The sequence below is a fragment of the Zalophus californianus genome, chromosome 1 (genome assembly GCF_009762305.2).
Source record: "Zalophus californianus isolate mZalCal1 chromosome 1, mZalCal1.pri.v2, whole genome shotgun sequence".
In the NCBI taxonomy this organism is placed as follows: Eukaryota; Metazoa; Chordata; class Mammalia; order Carnivora; family Otariidae; genus Zalophus; species Zalophus californianus.
The window spans coordinates 86,919,460-86,945,721 of record NC_045595.1 but is presented as its reverse complement, the minus strand read 5'-3'; the positions used below and the strand labels follow the sequence as shown (position 1 = coordinate 86,945,721).

Genomic DNA, 26,262 nt, shown 5'->3' with positions numbered 1-26,262 from the left:
ATTGAAGCAGTAATCAAAAATCTCATAACAAACGAGAGTCCAGGGCTGGATGGCTTCTGAGGGGAATTCTACCAAACAAAGAAGCATTAATACCTGTTCTTCTGAAGCTGTTTCTAAAAATAGAAATGGTGACCAACATAACATAATAAAATAAAATTTAAAAAAATAGAAATGGAAGGAAAACTTACAAACTCATTCTATGAGGCCAGCATTACCTTGATCCCAAAGCCAGACAAAGACCCCACCAAAAAGGAGCATTACAGACCAATATCCCTGACGAACATGGATGCTAAAATTCTCACCAAGATACTAGCCAATAGGATCCAACACTACATTAAAAGGATTATTCACCACGACCAACTGGGGTTTATTCCTGGGGTGCAAGTGTGGCTCAACATCCATAAATCAACATGATACACTACATTAATAAAAGAAAGGATAAGAACCATATGATCTTCTCGATGCAGAAAAAGCATTTGAAAAAATACAGCAAAATACAGCATCCTTTCTTGATTAAAACTCTCTGCAGTGTAGGGATAGAGGGAACATACCTCAATATCATAAAAGCCATGTATGAAAAGCCCACAAGGATGTTTATATTTTATTAAGATTTGCTGACAATATTTCAAGATAAAAGCTACCTTCTTACATGCATCAGCTGAAGAGCAGAAGTCTGACAGGAAATTGGGACCAAGAAGGGGCTACCAAGGTAGCATGCAGGTGAGACTCTAATTTTGACTACTCAGAGTCAGAGTGTCAAAGAAAAGGCTTCCTAGTGGTAGATTTTGGATGACACCCAACAAGTGAAGGGGACCTAGGAATAAGGAAGTTCCCAGTGCTCTGTAACAAGTGTGCTAATATCACAAAACAAGAAGAGGATCCTTATTTTCTGGTGGTTCAGCTAGGAAGACATGACCAAGGAACTATCGAGATGATGGTTCAAGACTTCTAGAAAGAACTGGTATGAAAAACTGGACTGACCAACTGAAAGAAATAGAATTAAAGATATAAATATGGAGCCTAGTCACTGTCTGAGTTCCAAAAACCCAACTGACTCTGTTCCTTCAAAGGGTTACATGAGCCAATGAATTCTTCTTATTGTCTTAACTTTGTTTTGAGTTTCACTTCTGTCACTTAAATCCAAAAGAGTCTTGACTAAAGTGTAAGAGATGAGGGAGTTGTCTGCATTTGAACTAGAGATTTAAAGGAGGAGTTTTGAACACCTATGCATCAAGTAGGGTCATGATTGGTTGCTGCTTCCTGAAAGCCTGATAAACAATAGCTCATACAAATAAGGAATTTGTAATCACATGACAAGAAGTCCAGGACAAGCAGTGGACGGTGGTAGATCTAATGCCTATAATAAGATTACAGACTTTTTCCAATTTTCTGCCATCCTAAGCAAAGTTGTCTGCATCTGCAGCCTCATGTCCACATTGTAGGCAAAAAGAACAAGGAAGCTGAAAGGCATCACCAACAGGCTTCTATGTACTTCTGAGTCACACAGCCTCCCTAGCTACAAGGGAGTCTGAGAAATTGCGCTTTCATCATTCCAGACTGTAAAGTAGAAGAGGGTTGGAAAGGTTGAAACCCAAAGAGACAATGTGATAACGGCAGTGAGAAAAAGAGACAGTAAGAAAGAAAGTCAGTACTCAAGGAACAGAATTTGTTTTGTTTGTCAGGTGTTTTTCCAGCTGGGAGATTCTCTTCCCATAGCCAGCTTTGGAGAGTCCTGGAGAGGTACAGATCGAGGGGAGTTGCTGCTGTTAAGAGAAGTGATCATTGCAAACACCATTCTATAATTTAGGGTTTTTTCTTAAATAAAAGAAAAAAGACACAAAAAACACACAAAAGGAGGAACCATAAAGGAAATGATTGCCAAATTGGTTACATAAAATTGGAAAACTTCCACTCTCTATCTTTCCTACATATATATATATAAAAGAAGGTCTAAAACCTAATGACAAACTATAAACAATATTAGTTACGCATATGACAGATAATTTTCTTTATTTGCAAAATTTTCTTTATTTGCAAATATCAATAAGAAAAAGATAATGAACTCTATAGAAACTTTGATTTAAAGGCTATAAATAGGCAGTTTTCAAAACAAAACAAAACAAAACAAAAAAGAAATCCAAATAGCCCTCCCAAAAAGGTGATCATATTCATAATTAAAGAACTATAATAAAAACAATTTGCTATTTTTAATATATCAGATTTATCAAAATTTTGAAATCTGATGAAACCAGCACTAATAAATGAAGAGAAAGTGGGCCTTCTCTCACACCACAGGTGGGAATTTAAATTAATACCACCATTCCAAGGGCTATTTGGCAAGATCTATTAAAATTTAAGATGCATACCTCTTTTGCTGCAGCAATCTCATTGCTAGCAGTGAATTTATCAACATTTGCCAAAACACAATGCAATCAAAACTGATATTCAACTACTGTATGTTGGGATGGTCCTCTGCTGGTGTCCATCTGTATGATAAGTGCCCATGTAACGATGTCTTTAATATCAGTCTTAAACTGTATGTACTGACTAAAAACTGGAAATTGCCAGTTCATCTGTAAGTTGGAGATTAGTTAAGTAGATTGAGGTCTTCCAATCCAAGAATATGTGATATCTTTCTATTCATTTGTGTCATCTTCAACTTCTTTCATCAATGTCTTAATTTTTAGTGCACCAGTATTTCAACACCATGGTTTGATTTATTCCTAAGTTTTATTCTTCTTGATGCAATTGTAAATGTGACTGCTCTCCTAATTTCTTTTTCAAATAAATTGCAATTGATTTTTGTATGTTGACTTTGTATCCAGCAACTTTACTGAATTTGTTTATTATTATAACAGTTTTGTGGTGGAATTATATAGGGTTTTCCAAATATAAGACCACATCATTGGCAGAGAGGCCATGTTATTTCTTCTTTTCTGTTTTGGATGCCTTTTATTTCCCATTTTTTTTCCTAGTTGCTTCTGGCTAGGACTTCAGTACTATGTTGAATAGGAGTGGAGAGAGTGGGCACCTTTGTCTTGTGCCTAATCTTAGAGGAAAAGCTCTCAACCTTTCACCATTGAGTATGATGTTAGCTGTGGGCTTGTCATATATGTTCTTTATTAAATTGAAGTACATTCCTTCTATACCCAATTTATTGAGAGTTTCTGTCATAAAAGGATACTGAATTTTGTCAACTGCCTTTTGCTCATCTATTAAGATGATCAATTTTATCCTTTGTTCTGTTAATACAGTGTAACACATTTATTGATTTGCATATTTTGAACCATCCCTTGCATCCCAGAGATGTATCTCACTTGATCATGGTATATTATCCTTTTAATGTGCTGCTGAATTTTGTTTGCTAGCATTTTGTTGAGGATTTTTGCGTCTATATTCCTCAGAGATATTGGCCTGTAGTTTTCTTTTCTTTAGTGTCCTTACCTGGCTTTAGTAACAGGGTAATTATTGACTCACAAAATGAGGTCAGAAGTATTCCTTCCTGGTCAATTTTTTGGAAAAATATGAAAAGGATCATGTTAATTTTTTAAATTTCTGGTGGAATTCATCACTGAAGCCATCTGGTTCTGGGGTGTGGTGTAAATGCCTGACAATTAGCTTGTTTGATTGTACTATAAGTGCCAGACATTAAGCTTCTGATTGCCAAGTCATCCATTATAAAGACATCCATCTCAAATAAGCATATTGCTACACACAAGACAAAGAGCCAGGCTGCCTTACCCATGAAAGTCTTGGTGACATACATAATTAACCATTTGAGTGACTCTGCATTTCCCTTCTTGTGACTTAATTCCTGTTCCTATGTTTTAAACTCACCAATAAAGATTGAGCCTGTGAAACCCTAGGCACCCCTCCTTCAACCCTAATAAATGCAAAACCCAGGTCCACACTCTCTCTCTACCCACAACCTTGCTGTGTGGCCCCGGGGCATACTGCACGCCCTCCAGGACTTGTAATAAAGCTTGCTTTTTTCCAAAGTTCCCAGATAGTCATTGCTGAGGTGCATCTTACAATCATAAGAACCTCAAGGGCCAATGCAGCTATAACATTAGTTCTGGCAAGGGAAATGTCTGTGGGGCTCGCCAGCCCAGGTACCAGTCCAGGCGAGTGCCCCCAGATATTTCTAGCCCATAGCATCACTATTGATAGGCTGAGACTAACACAAAACGTGGGCTTTTCTTTGCTGGGAGATTTTTGACTACTGTTTCAATCTTCTTACTTGTTACTGATCTGTTCAGATTGTCTATTTCTTCATGATCAAGTCTTTATAAACTGTCTGTTTCTACAAATTTATTCATTTCTTCTAGGTTATTCAATTTTTGGCATATAATTGTTCATAGTAATCTCTTAAGATCCATTATATTTCTGTTAACAATTTTAATGTCTCCTCTTTCATTTCTGATGTTATATGAGTGCCCTCTCTTTTTTTCTTAGTCCAGCTAAAGGTTTGACAATTTTATCTTTTTTAGAAAACCAGCACTTTCTTATGTTGATCTTTTCAATTGTCTTTCTAGTCTCTCTTTCATTGATTTCTGCTCAAATCTTTGTTAGTTCCTTCCTTCTGCTAACTTTAAGCTTAGTTTGTTCTTTTTTCATTTCCTTGAGGTGCAAAGTTAGGTTATTTGAGATTGCTTTCTTCTTACTATAGACATTTATTACTACAAACTTCCCTCTTAGAACTGCTCTTGCTACATCCCGTAAGTTTTGGTATGTCACAATTCCATTTTCATCTGTCTCAAGATATTTTTATGTCTTTTTTGATTTTTTCTTTGACTTACTAGTTGTTCATGAATAAGCTTTCTTTGATATTTGACAGTTTTCTGATAATGTGTCTAAATGAAGTCCTCTTTGTGTTGAATCTCCTTGAGGATTTATGAGCTTTATGTGCCTAGATGTTCATTCATATCACTCCACAGATTTAGGAGGTTTTCAGACATTATTTCCTTAATAATCTTTCTGCTCCTTTCTTTTTTTCCTCCTTCTGAAATTCCCATAATGTAAATACTGTTTTACTTTGTGGTGCCCTAAATTCACTTAGGCTCGCTTCACTAGTTCATTTTTTCTTTTTTCTTCTCTGACTTGATAATTTCAAATGACCTATCTTTAAGATCAGATTCTTACTTTCTCCTTGTTCAAGTTTGCTGTTGGTGCTCTCTATTGCATTTCTTAATTTAATTCATTATATTGTTTAGTTCTAGAGTTTCTGTTTGTTCTTTTCAATGAATTCTGTCTCTCTGTTGAAATTTTCATTTTATTTACATAATGTTTTCCTGATTTCATTGAGTTGTCTGTGTTCTCTTGTAATTTACTGGGCTTCCTTAAAACAATTATTTTTAATTCTTTGTCAGACAATACATAGAGCTCTTTTTTGGGGGGGTAAGTTACTGGAAAATTATGTTCCTTTGGTCATATCATGTTTCCTTAATTTTTCATGTTTCTTGTAGCTTTGCTTGATGTCTGAATGTTTGCTAGAGCAATCATCTCTTTCAGACATACAAATGGTCCACTTGCAGGTGGGTGCTGGGGGTGTGTGATGGTTTCAGATTTGGGGAAGCCTTGCTGGTATAGTCTCTGTGCAACTCAGCTTTGGTTAGCGATGGCAAAGATTGTAGTGGTCCCCAACAACCAAGGCTTAGACCAAGGTGTCTGTAGCAGCAGTAAAGGCTGCTGGAATCTTCAGTGGTGAAGGCTACTGGGGACCACCTGATCTCTTTTTCTCCTATAAGGGATGTCATGGCCAAGTGGATTCCTCTCGGTGCTGGGTCAAGCTAATGGGTGCCCTCGTGGTGGTGGCAGTATTGGTATCTGACACATTTGTGCCTGTGAAGCAGCCACTGAGCTGGAGTCTGAAGCACTGGTTCTCACAGAGTGACAGCAGAACAGTGGCTCTGAGGTCCAGGGCACTGGCTAGCCCACAACATGATGGCTTGGGTGCTTGAGATACAGGTGAGTATTAAGTAGCCACAGAGCCAGGTTCCAAAGCAAAGATATGCATGGAGAAATAGCACTTGAAGGTCTGGGGTGCTGGTTTCACTGCCTTAACAGTGGCTTTGGCACCTGAGATGGGGGCATACACATAGCAATCATTAAGCCAGGCTCTGGAGTGTGGGTGTACACAGAGCCGGGGTCTGAAATGCAGCTACATGTGGAGCAACTGTGGCTCTGCAGTCAGGCGTGCATGTGGCTGTGGGGACAGGAAGTCCAAGTTCCAGGACAACACAACAGCAGCTCATTCTGAGAGGTGCACAGCAGCATCTTTATTCTGGGGCTCCATGGCAGCTATGGCTCTTGGTATGTCAGTGGCAAAAGCTGTTAGTGAACTCTGTGGAGTAGGCTGCTGGGGTCTATGCTGGTGACATTATGGGGTCCTCTGCAATGAAAGCTATGGGGAATCTGCAGCTGTTGCTGGGGCTGTGAGGTCCTCAGTGGCAAAGGCAGAAGGGGTCCTCAGCAGAGCAGGCCATTAGGGAGATGGCAGCAAGTGGCATCTGATGATGATAGCCTCCACTCCTCTTCTTTGTTCCTAGTCATCTCCAAACATCTCAACTAAGACAATCTCCTCAGTGATGGTTTCTCTGTAGTTATTCATTTTTTGCTCCATTGTATTACAGTAGATTCTTAATGGGGCTCTTGAGCTCTTCCAGTGTTATTTTTGTTCATGGATAGCTGTCTAATTGTTGTTGTGGGTATGAGGAGACAAAGGCCAGTATCACTACTCTGCCAGCTGTTGATCAGCAATGATTTTTTGAATGTGATACCAAAAGCTTAAGCAACAAAAACAAAAATAAATGAGTGGGACAACCTCAAACTAAAAAGCTCTGCACAGCAAAGGAAACAATCAATAAAGTGAAAAGGCAATCTATGGAATGGGAGAAAATATTTACAAACTATTTATCTAAAACGGAGTTAATATACAAAATGTATAAGGAACTCCTACAATGCAATAGCAAGAAAGCAAACAACCAGTTTAAAAAAATGAGCAAAGTACCTGAATAGGCATTTTTCCAAAGAAGATATACAAATGGCCATAGGTAGATGAAAAGGTACTAAACATCACTAATCATCAGGAAAATGCTAACCAAAATCACAATGATATATCATCTCACATCTGTTAAGATGGCTGTTAATAAAAAGAAATAACAGGGATGCCTGGGTGGCTCAGTTGGTTAAGCATCTGACCTCAGCTCAGGTCATGATCTCAGGGTCCTGGAATCAAGCCCCACATTGGGCTCCACACTCTGTGGGGAGTCTGCTCGTCCATCCCCCTCTACCCCACCCTCCACTTGTGCTCTCTCCCTCTCAAATAAATAAATAAAATCTTTTTTAAAAAGAGATAACAAATGTTGATGAGGATGTGGAGAAAAGGGATCCCTTGTGTACTGTTGTTGGGAATGGAAATTGGCATAACCATTATGGAAAATAATATGGAGGTTTCTCAAAAAATGAAGAATAGAACTACCATATGATCCAGCAATCCCACTTCTGGGTATATATCCAAAAGAACTGAAATCAATACCTTGGAGATATCCAGGCTCCTACCTTCACCTCAGCATTATTCACAATAGCCAAGATGTGAAAACAATCTAAGCGTCCTTTGACAGATTATTAGATAAAGAAATTATGGTATGTATATACAATGGACTATTACTCAGCCTTAATAAATGATGGATATCCTGCCATTTGCAACAACACGGATGAACTTGGAAGACATTACACTAGAATAATTCAGATACAGAAAGAAAAGTACTATTTGATCTCACTTATATGTGGAATCTAAAAAAAGTCAAATACATGAAAATAGAGAATAGAAGAACAGTGGTTACCAGACTCAGAGAGGTGGGAGAAATGTGGAGATGTTGATTAAAGGGTACAAAGTTGCAATTATATAGGTTGAATATTTAGAGATATAATATACAACATGATGACTATAGGTTAATAATTCTATATGGTACCATGGAAATTTGTTAACAGGGTAAATTTCAGGAGCTCTCACCACATACCAAAAAAAAAAAAAAAAAAAAGTAACTATGTGAGCAGATAAAAAAAGCTAACTATGTGAGCAGATGAGAGCAAGAATTTCGTTCTTTATTCTTTACTTATATATCCCAAGTTAATAGAAGTGTTCTTAGCATGTAAGAACTAAGGTAAGTATGTGTTCAGTAAATATTTTTTTGGATAAATGGATATTACTTCTTACATCTCTCCTTATAAATTTCTTTCTAGGCCCTGTCCAATTCTAAGAGTCGAAATTAAAACAACCTATTAAATGGGAGAAGATATTTCCAAATGATATATCTGGTTAGGGGTCAGTAATCAAATTATATATTTATTTATTTATTTTTATTATTATGTTATGTTAATCACCATACATCACATCATTAGTTTTTGATGTAGTGTTCCATGATTCATTGTTTGCATATAACACCCAGTGCTCCACGCAGAACGTGCCCTCTTTAATACCCATCCCCAGGCTAACCCATCCCCCCAACCCCCTCCCCTCTAGAACCCTCAGTTTATTTCTCAGAGTTCATAGTCTCTCATGGTTCATCTCCCCCTCTGATTTCCCCTCCTTCATTCTTCCCTTCCTGCTATCTTCTTCTTCTTTTTTTTTAACATATTATTGTTTAACATATTTTTATGTTATATATTAACATAATAATTTAACATATTATTTGTTTCAGAGGTACAGGTCTGTGATTCAACAGTCTTACACAATTCACAGCGCTCACCATAGCACATACCCTCCCCATGTCTATCACCCAGCCACCCCATCCCTCCCACCCCCCACCACTCCAGCAACCCTCAGTTTGTTTCCTGAGATTAAGAATTCCTCGTATCAGTGAGGGCATATGATACATTTTCTTTCCCTGATTGACTTATTTCGTTCAGCATAACACCCTCCTGTTCCATCCACATCATTGCAAATGGCAAGATCTCATTCCTTTTGATGGCTGCATAATATTCCATTGCATATATATACCATTTCTTTACCCATTCATCTGTTGATGGACATCTTGGCTCTTTCCACAGATTGGCTATTGTGGACATTGCTGCTATAAACATCAGCATGCACGTACCCCTTCGGATCCCTACATTTGTATCTTTGGGGTAAATACCCAGTAGTGCAATTGCTGGATCGTATGGTAGCTCTATCTTCAACTTTTTGAGGAACCTCCATACTGTTTTCCAGAGTGCCTGCACCAGCTTGCATTCCCACCAACAGTGTAGGGGGGCTCCCCTTTCTCCACATCCCCGCCAACATCTGTCGTTTCCTGACTTGTTAATTTTAGCCATTCTGACTGGTGTGAGGTCGTATCTCATTGAGGTTTTGATTTGGATTTCCCTGATGCCGAGCGATGTTGAGCACTTTTTCATGTGTCTGTTGGCCATTTGGATGTCTTCTTTGGAAAAATGTCTGTTCATGTCTTCTGCCCATTTCTTGATTAGATCATTTGTTCTTTGGGTGTTGAGTTTGATAAGTACTTTATAGATTTTGGATACTAGCCCTTTATCTGATATGTCATTTGCAAATATCTTCTCCCATTCTGTCAGTTGTCTTTTGGTTTTGTTGACTGTTTCCTTTGCTGTGGAAAAGCTTTGTATCTTGGTGAAGTCCCAATACTTCATTTTTGCCCTTGCTTCCCTTGCCTTTGGCGATTTTCTAGGAAGAAGTTGCTGCGGCTGAGGTTGAAGAGGTTGCTGCCTGTGTTCTCCTTTAGGATGTTGATGGACTCCTGTCTCACATTTAGGTCTTTCAACCATTTGGAGTCTGTTTTTGTGTGTGGTGTAAGGAAATGGTCCAGTTTCATTCTTCTGCATGTGGCTGTCCAATTTTCCCCACACCATTTGTGGAAGAGACTTTTTTTCCATTGGACATTCTTTCCTGCTTTGTTGAAGATTAGTTGACCATAGAGTTGAGGGTCCATTTCTGGGCTCCCTATTCTGTTCCATAGATTGATGTGTCTGTTTTTGTGCCAGTACCATACTGTCTTGATGATGACAGCTTTGTAATAGAGCTGGAAGTCCGGAATTTTGATGCCGCCAGCTTTGCTTTTCTTTTTCAACATTCCTCTGGCTATTTGGGGTCTTTTCTGGTTCCATACAAATTTTAGGGTTATTTGTTCCATTTCTTTGAAAAAAATGGTTGGTATTTTGATAGGGATTGCATTAAATGTGTAGATTGCTCTAGGTAGCATTGACATCCTCACAATATTTTTCTTCCAATCCATGAGCATGGAATGTTTTTCCATTTCTTTGTGTCTTCCTCAATTTCTTAGTTTTCTGAGTATAGATTCTTTGCATCTTTGGTTAGATTTATTCCTAAGTATCTTATGGTTTTGGGTGCAGTTGTAAACGGGATCAACGCCTTAATTTCTCTTTCTTCTGTCTTGTTATTGGTGTATAGGAATGCCACTGATTTCTGTGCATTGATTTTATATCCTGCCACTTTACTGAATTCCTGTATGAGTTCTAGCAGTTTTGGGGTGGAGGCTTTTGGGTTTTCCACATAAAGTATCATATCATCTGCAAACAGTGAGAGTTTGACTTCTTTGCTGATTTGGATGCCTCTGATTTCTTTTTGTTGTCTGATTGCTGTGGCTAGGACTTCTAGTACTATGTTGAATAGCACTGGTGATAGTGGACATCCCTGCTGTGTTCCTGACCTTAGGGGGAAAGCTCTCAGTTTTTCCCCATTGAGAATGATATTTGCTGTGGGTTTTTCATAGATGGCTTTTATGCTATTGAGGTATGTACCCTTTATCCCTATACTCTGAAGAGTTTTGATCAAGAAAGGATGCTGTACTTTGTCAAACACTTTTTCTGCATCTATTGAGAGGATCATATGGTTCTTGTTCTTTCTTTTATTAATGTAATGTATCACATTGGTTGATTTGCGGATGTTGAACCAACCTTGCAGCTCAGGAATAAATCCCACTTGGTCATGGTGAATAATCCTTTTAATGTACTGTTGGATCCTATTGGCTAGTATTTTGGTGAGAATCTTTGCATCCATGTTCATCAAGGATATTAGTCTATAATTCTCCTTTTTGATGGGGTCTTTGTCTCCTTTGGGGATCAAGGTAATGGTGGCCTCATAAAATGAGTTTGGAAGTTTTTCTTCCATTTCTTCCATTTCCTTCCATTTCTATTTTTTTGGAACAGTTTCAGAAGAATAGGTATTAATTCTTCGTAAAATGTTTGGTAGAATTCCCCTGGGAAGCCATCTGGCCCTGGGCTTTTGTTTTTTGGGAGATTTTTGATTATTGTTTCAATTTCCTTAGTGGTTATAGGTCTGTTCAGGTTTCCTATTTCTTCCTTTTTTGGTAGTTGTTTTGGTAGTTGATACATCTCTAGGAATGCATCCATTTCTTCCAGATTATCTAATTTACTGGCATATAGTTGCTCATAATATGTTCTTATAATTTTGTGTTGGTTGTGATCTTTCCTCGTTCATTCATGATTTTGTTTGTTTATTTGTTTGTTTATTTGGGTCATTTCTCTTTTCTTTTTGATAAGTCTGGCCAGGAGTTTATCAATCTTGTTAATTCTTTCAAAGAACCAGCTCCTAGTTTCGTTGATCTGTTCTACTGTTCTTTTGGTTTCTATTTCATTGATTTCTGCTCTGATCTTTATTATTTCTCTTCTCCTGCTGGGTTTAGGCTTTATTTCTGTTCTTTCTCCAGCTCCTTTAGGTGTAGGGCTAGGCTGTGTATTTGAGACCTTTCTTGTTTCTTGAGAAAGGCTTGTATTGCTATATACTTTCGTCTTAGGACTGCCTTTGCTGCATCCCAAAGATTTTGAACAGTTGTGTTTTCATTTTCATTGGTTTCCATGAATTTTTTTAATTCTTCTTTAATTTCCTGGTTGACCCATTCATTCTTTAGTAGGATGCTCTTTAGCCTCCATGTATTTGAGTTCCTTCCGACTTTCCTCTTGTTTTTGAGTTCTAGTTTCAAAGCATTGTGGTCTGAAAATATGCAGGGAATGATCCTCATCATTTAGTACCGGTTGAGACCTGATTTGTGACCTAGGATGTGATCTATTCTGGAGGATGTTCCATGGGCATTAGAGAAGAATGTGTATTCTGTTGCTCTGGGATGGAATGTTCTGAATATATCTGTGAAGTCCATTTGGTCCAGTGTGTCATTTAAAGTCTTTATTTCCTTGTTGATCTTTTGCTTAGATGATCTGTCCATTTCAGTGAGGGGGTGTTAAAGTCCCCCACTATTATTGTATTGTTGTTAATGTATATCTTTGCTTTTGTTATTAATTGGCTTATCTAACTGGCTGCTCCCATGTTAGGGGCATAGATATTTACAACTGTTAGATCTTGTTGGTTAGACCCTTTAAGTAGGATATAGTGTCCTTCCTCATTTCTTATTACAGTCTTTGGTTTAAAATCTAATTTGTCTGATATAAGGATTGCCACCCCAGCTTTCTTTTGGTGTCCATTAGCATGGTAAATAGTTGTCCACCCCCTCACTTTCAATCTGGGGGTGTCTTTGGGTGTAAAATGAGTCTCTTGCAGACAGCATATCGATGGGTCTTGTTTTTTTTATCCAATCTGATACCCTGTGTCTTTTGATTGGGGCATTTAGCCCTTTTACATTCGGGGTAACTATTGAAAGATATGAATTTAGTTCCATTGTATTGCCTGTAAGGTGACTATTACTGTATATTGTCTGTGTTCCTTCCTGGCCTATGTTATTTTTAGGCTCTCTCTTTGCTTAGAGGACCCCTTTCAATATTTCTTGTAGGGCTGGTTTTGTGTTTGCAAATCCTTTAGTTTTTGTTTGTCCTGGAAGCTTTTTATCTCTCCTTCTATTTTCAGTGACAGCCTAGCTGGCTATAGTATTCTTGGCTGCATATTTTTCTCGTTTAGTGCTCTGAAGATATCATGCCAGTCCTTTCTGGCCTGCCAGGTCTCTGTGGATACGTCTGTTGCCAATCTAATGTTTCTACCATTATAGGTTACATATCTCTTCTTCCAAGCTGCTTTCAAGATTTTCTCTTTGTCTCTGAGACTCGTAAGTTTTACTATTAGATGTCGGGGTGTTGACCTATTTTTATTGATTTTGAGATGGGTTCTCTGTGCCTCCTGTATTTTGATGCCTGTTTCCTTCCCCACATTAGGGAAGTTCTCTGCTATAATTTGCTCCAATACACCTTCTGCTCTTCTCTCTCTTCTTCTTCTGGGATCCCAATTATTCTAATATTGTTTCATCTTATGGTATCGCTTATCTCTCGAATTCTGCCCTCGTGATCCGGTAGTTGTTTATCTCTCTTTTTCTCAGCTTCTTTATTTTCCATCATTTGGTCTTCTCTATCACTGATTCTCTCTTCTGCCTCATTTATCCTAGCAGTTAGTGCTCCCATTTTTGATTGGACCTCATTAATAGCCTTTTTGATTTCAACTTGGTCAGATTTTCGTTCTTTTATTTCTCCAGAAAGGGTTTCTCTAATATCTTCCATGCCTCTTTCAAGCCCAGCTAGTATCTTTAAATTTGTCATTCTGAACTCTAGTTCCAACATCTTACTAATGTCCTTATAATAGGTCCCTGGCAGTTGGTACTGCCTCTTGTTCTTTTTTTTTTGAGGTGATTTTTTCCATCCTGTCATTTTGTCCAGAGAATAATAGATGAATGAGAGAACAAAATGCTAACAGGTTAACAATGTCCCCAGAAAATATACACTAAACAAATCTGGAGAGATCTGAAACTGGGGGAGAAGGAAGGGAAAGAAAGAAAAAAGAAAAAAAAAGAAAAAGATAAAAACAGAAAAACGAAAAAAAACAGAATATGATCAAATATGATCAGGCTGGTGCATAGATCAGTGCCACACACTAGATTTGGGGCATATTTTGGTCTGTTAGAAGAAAGTGCTTCCCAAAATTTTAAAGAAAGAAAAACATATATGTACAAAAATAAGGGTTAATACGATGAGGGAATGGAATATGACTGTAAAGATGAAAATTATAAAAGATTTTATAAAAAGAATTGATAAGAAGTTGTTTGAAAAAAGAAAAAAGGATTTAAAAAAAAAGGGGGGAGAGAATGTGATCAGGAAGGAGACTAGAAAAAAGCCATACACTAGAAATTAGGGTATATTTTGGTCTGTTAGAAGAAACCGTATCCCAAAATTTTAAAGAGAGAACTATATATATATATATATATATATATATATATATATATGAAAGGATAGAATATGACTCTTCCAGAAAGTTGTTGTTTCTCTGTTCAGAGTTGCTGCTATTCTTTTCTTCGATCTCCTGTTGAGTTTGTAGGTGTTCAGAATGGTTTGATCACTATCTAGCTGAATTCCTGGGACCAGACAAAATTTAGATCTCCTACTCCTCCGCCATCTTAGTATCCAAATTATATAAAGAAATTGTACAACTCAACACCAAAAAGAACAAATAATCCCATTAAAAATGGGCAGAAGACATGAACAGACATTTCTGAAAGAAGACATCCAGATGGCCAACAGACATATGAAAAGATGCTCAACCTCCCTCATCATCAGGGAAATGCAAATCAAAACTATAATGAGATATCACCTCACACCTGTCAGAATGGCTAAAATCAAAAACACAAAAAACAAGTGTTGTCAAGGATGTGGAGAAAAAGGAGCACTCATGCACTGTTGGTGGGAATGCAAAGTGGTGCAGCCACTGTGTAAAACAGTATGGAGGTTCCTCAAAAAATTAAAAATAGAACTACCATATTATCCAGTAATTCCATTACTGGCTATTCACCCAAAGAACACAAAACACTAATTTGAAAAAATAAATGCACCCCTATGTTTATTGCAGCATTATTTACAATATCCAAAATATGAAGTAACTCAAATGTCCAATGATAAATGAGTGGATAAAGAAGATGTGGTTATATATACAATACAATATTATTCAGCCATAAAAAAGAAGGAAATCTTTCCATTTGAAACAACATGGATGGATCTAGAAGGTATAATGCTAAGTGAAGTAAGTCAGTCAGAGAAAGACAAATACCATATGATTTCACTCATATGTGGAATTTAAGAAACAAAACAAAGAAAAGAAGACAAACCATAAAACAGACTCTTAGAGAACAAACTGATGGTTCCCAGAGGGGAGGTGGGTGGGGGGATGGGTGAAACAGGTGAAGGGGATTAAGAGCACACTTACCTTGATGAGCACTGAGTAATGTATGGAACTGTTGAATCACTATATTGTACACCTGAAACCAATATAACACTGTACATTAATTGTACTGGAATTTCAAAAAAACTGAGGTATTTCAAAGTACCTTGAGATTAAAATGAGTCTGAACATTCTGACATCACTCTTTAGTTTCCCCTGAGGAAAGTGATTAAGAAATCAAAACCAGGCCCAGTCTGAGTATATCTTTTTGTAACAGAAGGTACTCTGACATAATTGCTATCTTCTGATGAATGAAAAATCATGCTTTTAAAATGTGCCCACTCATAAATGCATAATGAAGAGTTTGCCACCACTTCCAAAGAAGGACGTTAACTCAGACCAACATAGAATATGTTCTACTTCCTTGAATTATATGGGTGTTTTATATATATATAATACATAATATATATATATATTATATATATTATATATATAATTACAAGGGTTATATGAAGGTATATGAAGGTAACATAAGCTCACATGTTCTGGCTTTGTATTTCTAAGAAATTTCTGTATTATTACGATGCATAAAACATAAATTTAAAAAAAGCCATGAATCAATGGCATAAAACATAAATGCACACTTTAATGAATGCATGTAAAGTAAATACCTGTGAAAATAGAGAAGACCTGAACATTTTCCAGCATCCCAGTTCTGCTTCCCAGTGCCAGGCACCCTCTCTGCAAAAGGATGACAGGCTAGGGACCCTAGGAAACAGTCTCAGAAACAGAGCTTATCATGCAGGATGTTTATAAGGGAGTGCTCTTGAGGTCAATGCCTGTGGAAGGGAAGAAAATCCCATTAGGTAGAGAGTCATTGGGCTGCACTGTAGTCCCATCAAAGTTCTCAGCCGACCCCACAGACAGCTCGGAGCTGGGATGGCCCTATAGGTGGTGGGCTGGGCCTTTATAATTCGATATTGATCAGTCGCTGGCTGGATACATCTGCCCGTGGAAGAATGTGAATTTTTCAACTGAGGAAATCTCCCATAAAGGCCAACCTCTGAGGTCACCATCCCACAGCACCCACAGCAGCTGGAGGAAGGAGTTCTTCATTCCTAAAGGGGGTATGTGTGTGACACATCACAGTCTCCACCACATTGCCATCCTGACTTCAGTGGTAACTGCTGCTTTGCTTTTTTTTTTTTCCTAGTCTCATCACATAAGGGATAACAATATAATTTAATTTTGCCTGCTTTTGAAGCTTAGATAAATGGAATCCTACTCTGTACATATTTCTGTCTTTCCCTATCTCTCAAAAGTATCTCTTTTAACAGTCAGCCATGTGGTTGAATCTTAATTCAGTTTAATTCATTTCCATTGTTGTACACCCTGTTTTAATGTACTCCAGCATTTTCACCCATCTCACTATTAATGGACATGTGGGTTGTCATGACTTGGGGGTCTGAACATTGCGCGTGAATGTGTATGAATCCTGGTGATCATGCACGTAAGTTTCCAGGGGATATGTGCAAGAGTGAAATTGCTGGTTCAGGATATCTGTATTTTTAATTTTAATAGAAAATGCCAGAATGCTTTCTCATTTTCACTCCCTAGAGCCATGTTTGAGAGTCCCCATTGCTCTCTATCTGTATCACTGGGAATAGGCTTGGTAATGCTGCAGTAACATCCCCTAAATTTCAGTGGTTTATAACAACATATGTCTCAGCCATATTTTGTGTCCATCACAGTAAGCTGTTACTGATCACTGTAGGATCCAGGCTGATGGAGCAGGCTCTATCTACAACACTGTTGTTCTCTTAGAACTTTTTATTTTCCCAGAAACATATTCATGTCATCTATAAAAAGAAACTATGTTACTTCTTCCTTTCCAATTCTTCTGCTTCTAAAGGCTTTCTCTAGCCTAACTGCATTGGTGTTTTATATATATTAAGGCTACATTCATTATTAGGTGCATACAAATATATAATTTTCTTATCATTAGGAAGTGACCCTAAGCCAAACAACTGACCAAGAGACTGGTGCCTGGCTATAGACACATGAGCCAGCTCAGCCCCAGCTTTCATCAAATTATAGTCACCCCAAAATTTAGTGTTCTAAAACAACAACCATTTATTTAGCTCATTATTCTATGGGTCAGCAGTTTGTGTTGGATTCAACTGGGTGGTTCTTTTGTCCTCAGTTAGGCTTGCTTCTTTTAGATGCCTAAGGTAAGAGATGAGCTAAAGAAGAATAATTCAGTTTGCATGCAGAATTTAGAGAGACTATAGTGAGCAAGAGATGTGCCTCTCATTTCCAGTCTCCTCAGCCAGAAAACACCGAGGCTCAGAAAAATGGAGTGAGTTGCACAGGTCACCAGGGAAGTCATAGAGGGAATCAGGGACTGAATTTAGGTGCCCCAGTCTTGGTATTTCCCATAACACCAAATCCTAACTGTGAATCCCTAGCAGCATTGAAAACATACCTCTGGGACTCTTTAAAAACCAAAGGAACAACCCACCATGAGATCACAAGATGGCCAAAAATGTAACAAATGAGAAAGGCTGGGAAAGGGCCTGGTCAGCATGAGCCCTACACAGGGGAGCTCAGGAGAAATCCTTGGATTCATTTTTATACTTGAAGAGATGGCTGGGAACCAAGTTTGGAGCATAGCAACCCTAAACCCTCTGATTCTCTGGAATCAATGAAATCCACTGTATGTTTAAAAGTACGAAGCAATCAATTCACACAATGATTAAAACCTCTCCACATTGCAGAGTGAATCAGGCAGATGCCACATCAGTTCCACACACATTTTAATTCTAATTTTAGGCTACCAACCTGATTCATTGCATGAGATTTGATGTCACTTGACCTTTCTACATCTTAACTCCTTCATCAGAAAAACCAATATCCCCAGAGCAATGCAGAATGATGATAACAGTTCCAGGGAAGAAATTAAAAACACATGAAATTTTTTCCACTTGGCTGATGGAGCATTGATGCCCTGGTGTCTGGAACAAATGCAGAACATCTACAAAGCAGAGGCTTTTTCTAGAGCAAGAGGTATGGAATGAAAAGAGTCAAGCAAGTGGTTCATATCTAATAGTCTTTGAAAACAGAGAGTTACAAATTCAGAACCCAAAGAAAATCTGCCGGGCCCTGTGCAGGGCAGGCAGTTCCAAGGTGAAAAGGCTCACAGTCTAAGGAGACTAATGGGCAAATGGTGTAAATATGATGGGGTGGGGGGGAAGTGTGTACAAGGCAGCCTGTGGGAGGTAATGACTAATTCTTTCTTGAAAAGGGTAAGTTTTCCCAGAGGCAATGAGAGTTGAGCTGGATTTTGATACAGATAATGGCCCTGGTAGATAGTAGATACCTATGAAATACTTTCCAAACAAATGAATTAAATGGGCACTATCCGCAGAAGTATCACTACAGGCAACAGCATGGATGAATGGCGTGTGGAATTTCCAGGAAACTATACATGATTTATTTAGTATTGCTCAAGTGAAAACTTGGAGGGACAGAACAACTGTCACCATCGATGAGGCTAGAGACTGATCTCTGAGGCCTTGAATGCTGCACTAATGCTTCTGAGTGAGTCCTGCTGGATTTGGGAGGCTTTGGAAATGTGGAAACAGAATGCAAAAGGACAGTCCCCGTAAAGGGACTGTGATAGAGATGCACTCCCCAGAACCCCCCTCAGCAGAGGGCTAGTTGCCCCAGCTGTTAGGCGTGCCATTGGCAGACAGCCTTCAGCTGGACCCCTTCAGAGCTGCCTCACCATGAGCATGTCCTTCCTGGGGCAGCCCGCTTCCAATGGCCAATGGAGGCGGTAGATACAGGCCCAGCCAATTCCACACACTCTGGGACAATCTGGCAAGCCTTTTCGCTCCAGAGCTCCAGAGCTCCCTGTGGGGTTCACCAAGGCAGTCATTAAGACTCCCTGTACCATAGTTGAACTTCTCTTTCAGTCCATTCCTGCTGCTTCCTCTCCCAGACTTGGGCCAGACCAGAACCCCCAGGGGTAGGTGGGGAGCATCTGAGGCAGACAGCAAAGTCAAGCTCCTTTATGTGGAGCAGGAAATTTCTCTCTTCTGTCTCAGTCCATATTCCTTCCCCCACCACCCCTAACCCCCACGACTCTGACCGTCAGAATTCTCTGGTGGCATCTAATGCTTTAGAACAGTGGAGTAGAGCCTAAGGAGCACTGTTCTTGGGATCAAAAGGAATTCAAAGTCAGTTACTGTTAAGTGCCTGGTCAAGACACTTCACTTTTCTGAGAATGGGAAGAACAACAGGAAAAATTAGAACAATGCCAACATCCAAGATTTAGGGGTGGGAGTAGGTAGATACATGAAATAATGTGGGAAAGCACCTTATAAATTGCATAATGTCATGGTTTCCAATCCTTGGTAAGATTGTCTCTCCACCTTGGCTTTTCAAGTGAACTTTCTGCTAAGGTCAGAGGAGCTCTGTGGAAGGGTTATACCACCATCTTATAAATGCAGGGAGAACTGCAGTGGGACCTTATAAGCGTTGCAAGGATGAGAACAACCAACACCTGAAAGTCTCCTCCCAACATTCCTCCTTTATTGAATCTTTGCCTTTGGGTTTTCACCTTCTAGATGCTGGAAGGACAGGGTGGGAATAAGAAGTGGAAAATAGATCACAGTTCAACTCACATACCCTTCTCTGGATAGATACACTCAACTCCGACCTGCAGACCACAGCTGTGGGTATGCCAAAAGAAATGTGTACGCACACCTGCATGATGAGCACCTCTCTCAAGCAAGATGGAGCATGTGCCATTTCATTCCCATCATGAACATGCTTTAGCCAAAAGCAGGTACCAGGTAGTATGTTAAGGAAGGAAAAAAAAAAAAGATAGTATTCCAGTCATTCCTGGATTGTACCAAAATACCTGGTAGGTACCAGGAAGTACCTTTGGGACTAAAGATTATAAGTGATCTTTATTTCTTCCATGTGCATTTCTGTGTTTTACAAATTTGCTACCATGAACACATAGTTACCCTTTTGTGATCAGATAAAAATAATTGCCACGAAAATAGAATAAAAATTTTAATGTTTCTATAATTATTTTATATAAAGCTCATTCCCATCCCATCTCCTTTGTCACTGGGCTGAAAGGAGGAACAAATAGGATTCTAGAAATGACAGCTTTTTTTATTGAACCAGGAATTGCCAGAGAGCAAGCGCCACTCTGGGTCCCTGGGGGCAATCACCAGCTGCTTGTGATCCATAATGCACCGAATGTTTGTGTCATCCCGAAATTCATATGCTGAAGCCCTAACCCCCAAGGTGACTGTATTTGGAGATAAAGCCTTTAGGAAGTACTTAAGGTTAAATGAGGTCATAAGGGTAGGGTCCTAATCCTATGGAATTAGCGTCCTTGTAAAGAAGAGGCACTAGAAAACCCTTCCTCCCTCTCTTTCTCTCCTCTCCTTTCTCTCTCTCTCCCTTCCTCCCTCCTTCTCTCTCTCCATAGAGGAAAGGCTATTTGAGGACAGAGCTAGAAGGCAGCTTTCTTCAACCCAGGAAGGAAGCTCTCACCAGGAACCAGATTGGCCACACCTTGATCTTAGACTTCCAGAATTGTGAGAAATAAGTTTCTGATGTTTAAGCCACCCAGCCTGTGGTATTTTGCTATGGCAGCCCAAGCTGATCAATACATGATCCCCCTGAGGCCCCACACCAGGCACCCTCAATATCCAGAGCTCTAGAAGTCCATGCAGTGCCCACTTCTGCCCTGAGCCTGGGCCCAAGTTAGAGGCCTGGGGAATAGAGCCATGAAGCCAGAGGAAGATCTTACAAAAACCACAATTTCCTCACTATCTATATGGAAAAATTTTTCATCCAGGTTGAACGTAGACCCATCATTTCATATGTGCATTGATGACACCAGGTTTAATTGTTGAGTCACCAACTTTCAAAGAAAAAGAGTCATTATAATTGATGACAAAGGATCGGTCCCATGGCAAACTCACTGCTTCCTCTCCATCAACTGCTATGTCACAAAATATAATACAGAATATAATGCAGTAAGCAAGCAGGTATCACACATGGTTTCACATCAAGTGGTTTAACCAAAATACCTTTATTTTTACACTGAGTGGCAAGGATTAAATATCACATTAAAAATTCCCAGACCCCCCGCTTTGACTAACATTTCCATGTTCTCTAGGGATACACAAGATTTCAAATTTCAACTCATTTTCGAATTGGGTTCTACTAACTGCTTACACTGAGTTTTCTCTTGCTACAGAGCCGAAAACAATTTTAAGTAATGTTATAGGTCAAGTTAAGTTTCTTTTTCATTCAGTTCTAAGTCCTTTACCAACTTACAGCAAAGTTTCAGTTACTCTTTTAGCTACTAGAATGCAGTCCTTCTCAAGTCACACATCACCTGGCCCGAGTCCTCACTGGTAGGAAAAAATTCAGGGGGTTAGGAATCCGACCTATGAGATTGTAGAGTGAACTACATAACTGATGAGCTGTATGGCACTCTCTCAGGAAAGGTAAAATCGTTTTCTTCGGCTATGAAAACAGAAGCAGCCATAATGAGGTTCTGCCCTACAAGGGTGTTGGGACACACCGCACCTCACACTCTTCCTTGGTTTCGAACCGGTTAGTGTTGCCCCCACAGCTGCTGTACCAGAACTGTTGGCAGGCCTGCTTCTCCTTGTTGTAGTACCATTTCAGGGTGTAATCCTGGCACTCCCCTGCCATTGGACCCATGGAACAAGGACCTGCAGCAAAACAAAGGCAGGGAGAGCTGAAATTCCTGCATGAGCATGACAACAAAGGAATGATGGTTTGGAAACAGTTTGGTAATGAATCCCACCTCACCACCAACTGGCTGTGTGAGCCTGAGCTTATCCTGAACTTAGCCTCTCTGAGCCCCAATTTCTTCAACCATAAAGGCAATGAAAAAAACCCACATCACAGGTTTGTCATAAGGTGGCACAGAACATACATGAAAAGTGCAATACAGGTACTGCTATTATTTTGCACAGTACCCACCATATGGAAGATACACTAGATAATGTGTAAATGAGTGAATGAATGCATGAATGAAGCTTCCTGATACCAAGAACCCCTCACTTGCCTATTATGCCCATTTCCCTCTTTTTTCAAACCATATCAATCTCTTGCTTAATCCCAAACCCATCCAGCCTTCTAGCGACCTAGCAAAATATCCAGCTTATTTAATAGGTACTATACCCTGACACTTGCCCAAGAAGTTAAGATTTATCTATTATAAGAAAAACATGATGCTCCTAAAAAATGAAAAATAGTATTTATAATTAACAAGTTCTGACAGAGCAAGATCTGAGATGCCTTGAATTTTAAATCAGATGTTAATTTCCCCATGTATGTAACTTCTGCCTTCCAGGGAGAACAGATTTCCTTGGGTACACTTGATGTCACAGAAAAATATGCTTGTCTTAGGTCGGCAGCCATGCAGCATAGAATAATGACATCCTCCAGATAGTTTTCCCCTGGGCCTTCTAAGCATGACCAAATAAAGATGATAATGTCTTCAAAAAGTGAGAGGTTAAAATTCATTGTCTGTTCCTTGGAAGACAGCTCCCATTGGTATAATCAGCACAGACCAGTTTTCTTGAAGGAGTGGCCAGATGTGCTGGGCCCAAGGGAATGAGATACACCCTTAGGGAAGTAAACAGTTGGTCATGGAAATTGTCCAGGAGAAGAAACCAAAGCAAATGCTTCTCAAAAACTTGTCAGAGTCAGTAGGAAAGTACTCCAAAGGTGAACTTTTGGCTATATTCTGTAGATTCAATAAATAGATTTGGGGCTCAGCAATCAGCTGGCATCCTCTACCATTACAAATTAATTTAAACGGACAGCCAAGGACTTGTTTAAATAGATCATTCACAAAGCAGAAATAAATTATTGGGACTTCATCAAAATAAAAAAAACCTTCTGCCCAGCAAAGGAAACAATCAACGAAACTAAATGGCAACCTACAGAATGGGAGAAGATATTTGTTTGCAAATGACATATCCAATAAATGGTTAGTATCCAAAACCTACAAAGAACTTATCAAACTCAACACCCCAAAAATAAATAATCCAGTTAAGAAATGGACAGAAGACATGAATAGACATTTCTCCAAAGAAGACATACAGATGACCAACAGACACATGAAAAGATGCTCAACATCACTCATCATCAGGGAAATGCAAATCAAAACTACAATAAGATATCACTTCACACTAGTCAGAGTGGCTAAAATTAACAAAACCGGAAACAACAGGTGTTGGCAAGGATGTGGAAAAAGAGGAACCCTCTTGCACTGTTGGTGGGAATGCAAGCTGGTGTAACCACTCTGGAAAACAGTATGGAGGTTCCTCAAAAAGTTAAAAATAGAGCTACCCTATGAGCCAGCATTTGCACTATTAGGTATTTAGCCAAAGGATACAAACAAAGTGATTCAAAGGGGCAGATGCACCCCAATGTTTATAGCAGCAATGTTCACAATAGCCAAACTGTGGAAAGAGCCGAGATGCCCTTCAACAGACGAATGGATAAAGGAGATGTGGTCCGTATATACAATGGAATATTACTCAGCCATCAGAAAGGATGAATACCCAACTTTTACATCAACATGGATGGGACTGGAGGAGATTAATGCTAAGTGAAATAAGTCAAGCAGGGAAAGTCAATTATCATATGGTTTCACTTATTTGTGGAACATAAGGAATAGTATGGAGGACACTAGGAGAAGGAAGGGAAAAATGAAAGGGGGGAATCGGAGGGAGAGATGAACCATGAGAGACGATGGACTCTGAGAAACAAACTGAGGGTTCTAGAGGGGAGGAGGGTAGTGGGGGGTGGGTTAGCCTGGTGATGGGTATTAAGGAGGGCACGTACTGCATGGAGCACTGGGTGTTATACAAAAACAATGAAGCATGGATCACTACATCAAAAACTAATGATGTATGGTGACTAACATAATAAAATAAAATTTTTTAAAAATTATTTAAATAGCCAATGTGGCTAGTGAGTGGTCAGTGCAACTATAGGTGAGTAAATCCTGATGCTTTATCTGTGAGGTATTCTTTATAACCTAACACTCAGGGAGCCTCTGAGTCTTCAGTTTTATTTTATCAGTAGGATCTGGCATTGGGGGCCAATAAATGTTCACCCAAGCAATTATTCCTACCTTCAATTTCACATTTCCATCATTTTTACTATGAATATTAACTTTTGCCCTCTTAGAAAGATCCTACAGCAGTGTTACTCAAACAGGTCCATGAAATCCAGGAATAAAGGAAAGAAAAGGAGGAAAGATGAGTGTTGGATAGGAATGGGTCTGTCTCCTGGCATATATGTCCTATAGTATAGTCCTGGAGGAAAAACAAAAACAAAAACAAAAAAATAGATCTGTGTGCTTTGGAAAGAACACTGGATTTGAAAATATACCAAGATCAGCCTGGTTCTGTGAAAAGTAAGGACACTCACTTAATTCATCACAAGTACAATAAAAGATTGCCAGTGTTAGGGCAGAATGTGGCTGAAGATAGAGGGGCCCAAAGGAGGCCAGGAAAATTTAACACTCCCTCTGGCCAGAATGGACTCTAAGTAGAGGTGAAACTTGAATAGTGAAAGGTGAGTAGAGGTAGTCCAGGTGGATACCATGGAGAGGAGACAGACAGGCAGGTAAGGGTGAGCACCTTCATGGCGACAGGAAATAAATAACGGGGCATAAGGGGCAAATAGTGCAAAAGGCATCTGCAAGAGAGTGGCGGTCAGTGAGGCCCCAGAAGACCACAGCTGGGGTCTGATTGCAGAGGCCTGTGTGCCTTACGCAGGCACTATCTTCTAAACGATGGGGAACTATAGAAGGAGAGAAATGACATGGCCACATGCGCAGACAAGCTAGAAAAAAATAATTTGGTACTCAGACAGGAATTGGAAATGGGACAAATTGGAAGAGATGAGATCAAACAGAGAGCTCCGCAGTTACCCTTGAAGTGAAAGCCAAAGTGTTGGAAAAAAGGTATGGGAAAGGGGGATGGACCTGAGGGATGCTGAGAAGGAAGTCACACCAAGATCTGGTCACCAGCTGGAGAGGGGAGGTGAGGAGAGGAGAATGACCAGCGTGATGTTTGGGTTTTGCCTTTCCATTCTTGGGCCGATGGTGGTGCATTCCAGTAAAGGAATAAAGGAGGAGAAGGTTTGAATGGTAAAGATGAGTGGAGCTCATGTAACTGAGTTTGTTTGAGATGACTGAGGGCATGTGCCATCGCGCAATCTGGAGGGTAGGTGAATACACTGGTCTGCAGCTCAATAGAGTGAAGGTAGAAGATACGGATTCGGAGTCATCAGTCCCGTGGGGAGAGCCGAAGTCCTGGCAGGAAAGCTGGCTCCAGTGTGTGTGCAGAGCACTGAGGGGACTGACCACAGGCCCTGGAGAAAAGCATGGCGGGTTTGCTCTGAAATTAATGAAGCCTAAGCTTCTGCACCCCTCACTTGCATAAGCCTCTTCTAAAGAAATACTCCATGAAATGCTCATTCCATGTAAGAGGTAACATGGCATTTGCATTACCACCTGCCATAATCAAAATCGATGCTACGCTTGTTTTAGATGGATCCAAAATGTTCCTTAAACTTGGTCAGTTTATATGTAGCCACTCACACAGGGATGAAGGAACCTTCTACTTTCCTTCAAGGTCAGGAGTATGTTCTGTTTGCCACTTCTGCAATAGATCATCGCTTCTGGGCAATGAAGTAAACCCTTCACAGGGTTTGTCTCCATAATAATATTCCCTGAAATAACTGCTGTTCAGTTCTAGTTTTATAGTCAGACCTAAGTCAGCCTTTGTATGTTTTCTTAAATTAATGTCTTTAGTTACGTACATGAATTTGTGCATTTGAAAGTGACTAAAAAGCCAAAATTTGCATGCTAACACAGTGCACAGGGATTTTTTTTAAAAGATTTTATTTATTTATTTTGAGCGAGAGAAAGCACATGAGAGGGGAGAGGGTCAGAGGGAGAAGCAGACTCCCCGCTGCGCAGGGAGCCCAATGCGGGACTCGATCCCGGGACTCCAGGATCATGACCTGAG

The 26,262-nt window shown here is 39.5% G+C and overlaps 1 protein-coding gene and 1 long non-coding RNA gene across 2 annotated transcripts in view; one reads left to right on the top strand and one right to left on the bottom strand.

Moving 5' to 3' along the window:
* The window catches only part of LOC113916179, a 92,397-nt gene that overhangs the window by 13,598 nt on the left and 52,537 nt on the right, over window positions 1-26,262 (top strand). The window lies entirely within an intron of this gene.
* LOC113916178 (collagen alpha-4(VI) chain-like) overlaps window positions 21,252-26,262 on the bottom strand; it is a 107,755-nt gene continuing 102,744 nt past the window's right edge. The window contains exon 38 of the mRNA XM_027582106.2: window positions 21,252-21,915. Within this exon, the coding sequence (XP_027437907.2) occupies window positions 21,740-21,915 (176 nt within the window). The 3' untranslated portion in view covers window positions 21,252-21,739. The remainder of the gene's footprint in view (window positions 21,916-26,262) is intronic.